This window comes from Meleagris gallopavo, chromosome 27 (assembly GCF_000146605.3).
Source record: "Meleagris gallopavo isolate NT-WF06-2002-E0010 breed Aviagen turkey brand Nicholas breeding stock chromosome 27, Turkey_5.1, whole genome shotgun sequence".
NCBI lineage: Eukaryota > Metazoa > Chordata > Aves > Galliformes > Phasianidae > Meleagris > Meleagris gallopavo.
In genome coordinates, this window is record NC_015037.2 from 17118 (window position 1) to 25143 (window position 8026).

At 58.3% G+C, this 8026-nt stretch overlaps 2 protein-coding genes across 2 annotated transcripts; both read left to right on the forward strand.

Moving 5' to 3' along the window:
- Window positions 1–33: 33 nt before the first annotated feature.
- On the forward strand, window positions 34–1891 carry LOC104914392 (myotubularin-related protein 11-like). The gene is made up of 2 exons (XM_010723822.3): window positions 34–400; window positions 964–1891. The coding sequence occupies exons 1-2, from the start codon at window positions 221–223 to the stop codon at window positions 1093–1095; spliced, it is 312 nt and encodes a 103-aa protein (XP_010722124.1). The 5' UTR covers window positions 34–220; the 3' UTR covers window positions 1096–1891.
- Window positions 1892–1988: 97 nt separating this feature from the next.
- On the forward strand, window positions 1989–7661 carry SF3B4 (splicing factor 3b subunit 4). Its single transcript, XM_010723823.1, has 5 exons — window positions 1989–2097; window positions 2512–2640; window positions 2919–3461; window positions 3983–4177; window positions 7273–7661. The coding sequence occupies exons 1-5, from the start codon at window positions 2064–2066 to the stop codon at window positions 7644–7646; spliced, it is 1275 nt and encodes a 424-aa protein (XP_010722125.1). The 5' UTR covers window positions 1989–2063; the 3' UTR covers window positions 7647–7661.
- The last annotated feature ends 365 nt before the right edge of the window (window positions 7662–8026 follow it).

Consider the following 8026-nt stretch of genomic DNA (forward strand, 5'->3'; position numbering starts at 1 on the left):
TCCCCTTTTACCCCATTTTCTAGTTTCCCTCTCCGTTGCCCCTAACCCAGCTTTTCCCCTATTTCTCCTCACCACCCCTTTGCACCCCAGCTGCTGGGTTTCCCCCCACAGCCCCTAACCCATTTTCTCCTGTTTCCCAGTCTCCCAGTGCCTGGTCAGGATCGAGCTCTGGGGCGGTGCTGGCTCTGTCCAAGGGCTCTCTGACCCCACAGCCTTTCCCATGGCGGAGCGGCCGCCCCCCCCTCGCCTGCTGCGCTGGGCCCCCTCCCTGGAGACCCTCAGTGATCGGGGGGGTGATCCTATTCCCACACCCCCCCAGGGGCTGCTGCTGCCCTGTGCTGCAGGACCTTCGGTGCGGCTCTGGCGACGCTGCTACCTGCGGGGTCTGCCTGAGGCACAGGTAACGGGGCTGGGGGATTCTCAGCCCCTCGTGTCCATCCTAATCCCACGTACATCCATCCCAACCCCACGTGTCCATCCAACCCCACGCGTGACCAACCCAGTCCCGCGTTCATCCATCCCACCCCAGTGTGCATCCATCCCAACCCCATGCATCCATTCCAACCCCATGGACATTCTTCCCAATCCCACGCGTCTATCTCACCCCCATGAGTGTCCCTCCCAATCCCATGTTTGTCCATACAACCCCATGTGTGACCATCCCAACCCCGTGTATCCATCCACCCCAATCCCATGTGCGTCCACCACAACCCCACATATCCATCTCACCCCCACGAGTCTCTCCCAATCCCATGTTTGTCCATCCAACCCCATGTGTGACCATCCCAACCCCATATGCAACCACCCCAACCCCACATAACCATCCATTCACACCCCATATGTGTCCATCCGACCCCACCTCACCCCCATGCGCGTCCATCCCAACCCCATATGTGCCTCTCCAACCCCACGTCTCCATCCCGACCCTGCAGTGCCCCACCCTGACCCCACATGTCCCCACAGCATGGCCGCCTGGCCCCCTGCCCGGCCCTACTGGTGGAGGAGCTGGCTCTGCTGCAGGACCGGCTCCATGCATGGCTGCAGGATGGGGCCCATGCCGAGCCCGCCAGCAGCCCCTTGGCACCCTCACGGTGAGGGGTCTCAGGGGGCCCTGGGGGTGGGAACCCCCCTGAGGGGACACACGCTGCAGGGATGGACTCGTCCCTCGTTGTCCCTCCAGTCTGGGGGTTGTGGAGGGACGCAGCCCCCCAGGTGCTGGCTCAGCTGCTGCCTTTCGCTCTGCGCTGGGGCCACGGCTCTTTGGGGCCTGAGATTTTTTTGGGGGACCACCATTTTTTGGGCCCTGGGGCTTTTTGGGGACCATGGCTCTTTGGGGCCTGAAGATTTGGGAGCTTACGGCTTTTTGGGGTCCACAGCTCTTTATTGCCTGTGTTTTATTGGGCAGGCTGGGGCCTTCTGGGGACCACAGCTTTTTGGGGCCTGTGGTCCGTCAGTGCCTGGGGCTTTTGGGGGCTCCCAGGGGCCCGTAGCTTTTTGAGCCCTGTGGCTTTTTGGAGCCCGGAGCTTCATGGGGCCCGCAGCTCTATGGGGCCGCACCCCTCACTGGAGGCCCCACAGCAGCGCTGGGTTCCCCTCTTCCACGGCTCAGAGGGGATCAGCGCCGTGGGGCGGAGGGTTCTGACCCCTCCTCGGGCTGCGCCCACAGCACAACGCGGGAGCCGCGGCCTCACGGCGCGGCTGGAGGGGGGGAGGCTGGGCCTTGTCAGCGGTGTTTGTATTTGCCTATTAAAGCACAGCGTTCTGCAGGCAACGGCGTGTGGCTGCCATTGGAGGAGCATGCCGAGGGGAGAGGGGGGCGACACCCGAGGAATGTCGCGGGTTGTCGAGGCGCCGCGGGGGATATCGCGACAGAAGGGGAGGGGTGCGGTAGCAGGCCGCTCCCCCCCTAAAGCAACATGGCGGCCGCCTTCAGGCGCCAACGTCACTTCCGGTTCGCGGCCGTGGTGACGTCACAGCGTGAGGCTGCGGCGCTTTACGTCTCCTTACGTCGCGTTGCGTCGCGTCGCTTCGCGTCGGTGCCGCGCGGGAGGGAGCGGGCCAAGATGGCGGCGGGGCCCATCTCGGAGCGGAACCAGGGTGAGCCGTGCGGGGCTGCGCGGGGACGGCGGGTCGGTGTGGGGGGCGATTGGGTGCTGAGGGCGAGCGGGTGGTTGTCTGTATGGAGTTCTGTGGGTCACCGGGAGGTGGAGGGGCTGTGCGGCCTTCCTGGCTGGGGCCGTGGTTGTGGTTCCCTGTGGGCCCGGTTGAAGGGTTCGGGGGTCTCGGCTCCCTCGCGGCCGGGATGCTTGAGGGGCTTTGGTTTCTCTCAGGGTCTCGTTGCAGAGCCTCTGATTTGGAACAGCATAAAGAGGCCGTGTTAACTCCCGGCTTCAGGCAGGGCTCTGCTCTGGCATCTCTGCAGCCTCCGATGATTTCCTCATCGAGCACTCGGGGCTCAGGCCTGCAGCTCCCACGCGCTGCTCAGTCGGTCTCTTTTCTGCTCTGTTCCAGATGCGACTGTGTACGTGGGGGGTTTGGACGAGAAGGTCAGCGAGCCGCTGCTATGGGAGCTCTTCCTCCAGGCAGGCCCCGTGGTCAACACCCACATGCCCAAGGATCGAGTCACAGGCCAACACCAGGGTGAGTGGTGTGCTCCCCAAAAAGCTCACGTGGAGTAGAATGCTTTAGCTGGGGGGTCTGGGGGGAGTGTGGTCAGAGAGCAGTTGTTGCAGGAAGGGAGGTGAGGGTGGATGATTTGCAGGGCCTTCCATCTTGAGAGAGCCCTGGGCTCGGTTTTTAAGTGAGAAGAGTTGGTGCCTTCGGGCTGCAGGAGCAGCGTTCCCCTTCGAGGCAATGGGGGGCAGCGTAAGGCCGTGGTTCTGCCCTGACCTAAAGCTTTGTGTGGGGCCTTGTTGCAGGCTATGGGTTCGTGGAGTTCCTCAGCGAGGAGGACGCAGATTACGCCATTAAAATCATGAACATGATCAAATTGTATGGGAAGCCGATCCGAGTGAACAAAGCCTCAGCTCACAACAAGAACCTGGATGTGGGGGCCAACATCTTCATAGGCAACCTGGACCCCGAAATCGACGAGAAGCTGCTGTACGACACCTTCAGCGCCTTTGGGGTCATCTTGCAGACACCCAAGATCATGCGGGACCCGGACACGGGCAATTCCAAGGGTTATGCCTTCATCAACTTCGCCAGCTTTGATGCTTCTGACGCTGCTATCGAGGCCATGAATGGACAATACCTCTGCAACAGGCCCATCACTGTCTCCTATGCCTTCAAGAAGGATTCCAAAGGCGAGCGGCACGGCTCAGCTGCTGAGCGGCTCCTGGCAGCTCAGAATCCACTCTCTCAGGCTGATCGGCCCCACCAGCTGTTTGCCGATGCTCCTCCTCCTCCATCTGTCCCCACCCCTGTGGTCACTGCTCTGGGACCTGGCGTCACCCCTCCAGGTGGGTAGAGCCACGTTGGGTTGAAAAGAGGTGGTTTTGGTGCTCAGTGTGTGTGTTTGTCCCTGCCTTGGGGTCTGTGGAAGCAGCCTGCTTTCACCTTGGAGCAGTATGCCCTGGGTGGTGATAGGACTCCTGAGTCTCAGTGTGCTGTTACTGGAGCGTCTGTGGGCAGAGCTGAAAGGCTGTGTTCTGTGTGGAGCTGCTCAGTGTCACGTGTGGGTGCTCAGTGCAGCAGCACCGTGCCGCATGAGTGCTCTTGGTGACAGTGCAAAGCCCTGCAGACCCGCAGGATTGCAAGGCTGTCATCCTTGGGAATTCTTCTCGTGCTGCAGCAGCTCAGCCTGTGCTCTCCCAGTATGGAGTGGACGGATCCCAGTGCTTCAGTCTGCTGGTTTCTCTGTTTGCTGTGGCTTACCGTGCTTTAACTTCCTTCCCGATTGTCTGGGATTCTTTGTGCTTGTTTTTCATCCTTCTGCACTCAACCAAATCTTCATGGCTGCTCTTTCTTTCTCTCTTTCCAGGCCTCCCACCTCCAGGATCATTTCCCCCGCCGGTGCCACCTCCTGGAGCAATGCCTCCTGGCATGCCTCCCGCCATGCCACCCCCACCAATGCCACCTGGAGCCGGTGCCCCCGGCCCCCCAACTGGGGCTGCACCCACCGGAGGGCACCCACCTCACCCACACGCCTTCCCCCCAGGTGGCATGCACCACCCAGGTACGTGTCAGGCATCTCCCAAGCTCGGGAGATGCAGAACCTTTTCTGTGGAATGGCCTTGGATAAATCACCCCCTCTTGTGGTTTCTTCCATGAGGCTTTTACCTCTGTCCCTGGAAAGGTGATGGAACAGCTTGTGCTGGATACCATCTCCAGACAGCTGGGAGAAAAGGAGGTTATCAGGAGTAGTCAGCATGGGTTCACCAAGGGGAGGTCGTGCTCGACCAACCTGGTGGCCTTCTATGATGCTGTCACATGCTGGGTGGATGGGGGAAGAGTGGTAGATGTAATCTACCTTGATTTTAGAAAGGCATTTGATACTGTCTGCCACGACATCCTTATAACACAGCTGAGGAAGTGTGGGACAGACGAGTGGACAGTGAGGTGGGTTGAGAACTGGCTGAGTGGCAGAGCGCAGAGGGTCGTCGTTGGTGGTGCAGAGTCTGGCTGGAGACCTGGAACCAGTGGTGTCCCCCAGGGGTCTGTGCTGGGTCCGGTCTTGTTCAACATCTTCATCAATGACCTCGATGAGGGGACAGTGGCCACCCTCAGCAAGTTTGCTGATGATACGAAGTTGGGAGGATTGGCTGAAGGCTGTGCTGCCATTCAGCGAGACCTGGACAGGCTGGAGAGCTGGGCAGTAAGAAACCGGGTGAGGTTCAACAAAAGCAAGCGTAGGGTCTTACACCTAGGGAGGAATAATTGCATGCACCACTACAGGCTGGGGGATGAGCTGCTGGAGAGGAGCTCTGCAGAGAGGGACCTGGGCGTCCTGGTGGACGACAGGTCGGCCGTGAGCCAGCAGTGTGCCCTCGTGGCCAAAAAGGCCAATGGCATTCTGGGGGGCATTAAGAAGAGCGTGGCCAGCAGGTCGAGGGAGGTGATCCTCCCCCTCTGCTCTGCCCTGGTAAGGCCTCATCTGGAGTACTGTGTCCAGTTCTGGGCTCCCCAGTACAAAAAAGACCGGGATCTCTTGGAAAGAGTCCAGCGGAGGGCCACAAAGATGGTGAAGGGCCTGGAGCATCTCCCCTATGGAGAAAGGCTGAGTGAACCGGGTCTGTTCAGCCTTGAGAACAGACGACTGAGAGGGGACTTGATCCAGGTTTATAAATATCTGAGGAGTGGCGGCCATAGCGGTGAGGCCAGGCTCTTTTCAGTGGTGCATGGAGACAGGACGAGGGGAAACGGCCATCAGCTGCAGCACAGGAAGTTCTGCACCAATGTGCGTAAGAACTTCTGTAGGTGAGGTGACGGAGCACTGGAACAGGCTGCACAGGGGGTTGTGGGGTCTCCTTCTCTGCAGATATTCAGGTCTCGCCTACCTGTGCGACCTGTGTGGGGAACTGCTTTGGCAGGGGGTTGGTCTCGATGATCTCTGGAGGTCCCTTCCAACCCCTACAATTCTGTGATTCTGCGAGGCTTTCCTTCTGTAAAAAGGAGAGAGAATTACTGCTGTTGTCTGGAAGGCACTGAGTACAGTACAGCCGTGGTGGAGCAGGCAGACAGGGCAGGGGGTACCTCAGTTAGCTGCTGAGACACTGGTTTTGCTCAGTGCTAAATAGAAACAGCAGTCTGAATGCCCTGAGCTGCATTTGTTTGTGTGCTGGCTGTATTTTTGCTCTCTGCAGCACAGGGCAGCCTGGTGGCTGCTCTCCTCCCCAAGAAAACAGGGAGAGTCTGCGTAGGAGCAGATATGTCACGTCAGCAGTGCTGCTTTTGGGTTTCTCTTCTGTGTGTTGTAAAATGTGCAAAAAATAGCTTGGAGCGGGATTTGTGAAAAGCATTTTGGTGATTTAGGAAATAGTTCCCTTGTGGGAGGCATCCAGTTTGGGTCAAGACACGCGTTGTCCCTGTGAAGGTGTGGGGCACAGGAAGGCACAGGCCACTGCACTGCAGGCTTTTCAGGTCCCTGGTGCTGTTCTGGCTGGAAGAACGTCGACGAGACTCCAAGCCATCCTCACTTTTCTCTGGTGTGAGTTAATGCATGAAGTGTGAACCTTCTCTGCGCAGTCTGCAGCTCTGCTAGGTGGGAGCTAATTCAAGGCACGAGAACAAAATGTTTCTTTGATTCCCTTCCGTTTTTAGCCCTGTAGTACTGGGGAAATGAGCAGTGTATACATCTAGACTCTGTGGTTTCCAAGGCAGAAATTAAATCCGTTTTGCACTGGCTTTAAAAAAGACGAAAAGTTCTGATTCCATTGTTTCTAATCTTGCCTGCTCTGTAATAACCCTGCCCCGAGGGTTGCAGGGCAGGCTGGCTGATTGATTAGGGGGCTTTGTGTGATCCCAGCCCTGGCGTGTGCTGAGCAGATGGCGGCTGCTGCTGTCCCCGATCACAGCCCGGCTCTTCAGGCTGTGGAGCAGCTAATTATGAACTGCACAGGGAAGCCTGAGTGAGTGCTTCCACACCACGTGCTCCACGGAGCTGCACCTGGCTCCTGTTTCTTTCTTTCTCTTTTTTTTTTTTGGAAGGAGAAAGCAATTGGAAATTCGGTTTTGTTTCCTTATGAGTTTAAAATAATAGAATTGTTGGGGGGGGGAGAGGGGAATGCAGGCTTAATTCCTGCTCGGAGCAGAGCAAGCTTCAAAGTCAGGTTGCTTGGGTTCTTGGTGGAAATCTCCAAGGTGGTGGCTTCTCCCTGAGCCCCTGTGCAAAGGCTGTGCCACACTTGGTGGTTTTTCTTCCTTCTACCTGTCACAGAATCACAGAATTGCGGGGGTAGAGATCATCGAATCCAATCCCCCCAAAAGTCCTACTTTAACCTTGCCTGAAAGATCCAGCTGCTAAATCACTGTTTGTTTCTATATGAAGGCAAGAAATCGTATCTGAAAACACAGTGTGGAAAAACTACCTGGCATCACTGAGAACAGTATTTCTCCCAGAGCTGGACAAGTTCTGACATTTCTACAGCCAGCTCCTGTTCACTTTTGTCCTTCCTCTGTGTGCTTCAGAGGAAAGCTGATTGCTTTCTCCCCTTAAATCTCCTGGCTGGGAGCAGAAAACTGCTGTCAGGCTCCTTTTTTATACCTGCCATTTCAAGCACGCAGCCTCACGGGCTGCAGCGGCGAGATCCTGAGCTCCCTTTATCCCCACAGGAATGCCTCCCATGCAGGTGCACCACGGCCCTCCCGGGATGGGCCAGCACCACCCAGGACCACCGGGCTCTGGAGGCCAGCCCCCTCCTCGGCCCCCACCCGGCATGCCGCACCCCGGCCCCCCCCCCATGGGTATGCCACCCAGAGGGCCTCATTTCGGATCACCTATGGGTAAGTCGGTGGCTGCGAGGGGCAGCACGTGGGTTTTCAGGCAGTCAGACCCTTGGTCGAGTTCAGTGCCTCCTTCAGCCCCGCACCCTTCCTTCATAGGGCTGGGAAGGAGGTGGTGCGCGGTCTCTTCAGAGCAGGACCTGGCGGCTCTGCGCTGCCTGCTGGGGTTTCCCAGGGCTTTTTTGGTGTTTCTGGGGATGTAGGGCGTTGCCTGCAGGACAGGCGCTGTGCAGACTGATGTTTTTCCCCGTTTTCTGAGGGGAGATGTCAGCTGGGCTTTGCCAAAAGAAGGGTTCTTGAGACCTGCGTGTCCAGCAGTCGTCTTGGGGGTTACAGGAGGGACCTGTGGGAGGGGAGTGAGGGGCAGCGTCGCCTCGTGTCCCCTTGCAGCTCGGCACGGAGTGGCTGAGCACCAGTCACCACTTCAGGGGCTGTGGATGAGGTAAAACCCATCGTCTGCTGGCCCAGAACGATGCCACCCACCACTGAGAGCTGAGCTGTGGGGTCACCCCTGCGATGTGGGGACGCGGTGCCATGGGATGAGGGCGTACTGAGTGGGGCAGCCCCATGCGTGTAGCCCTCG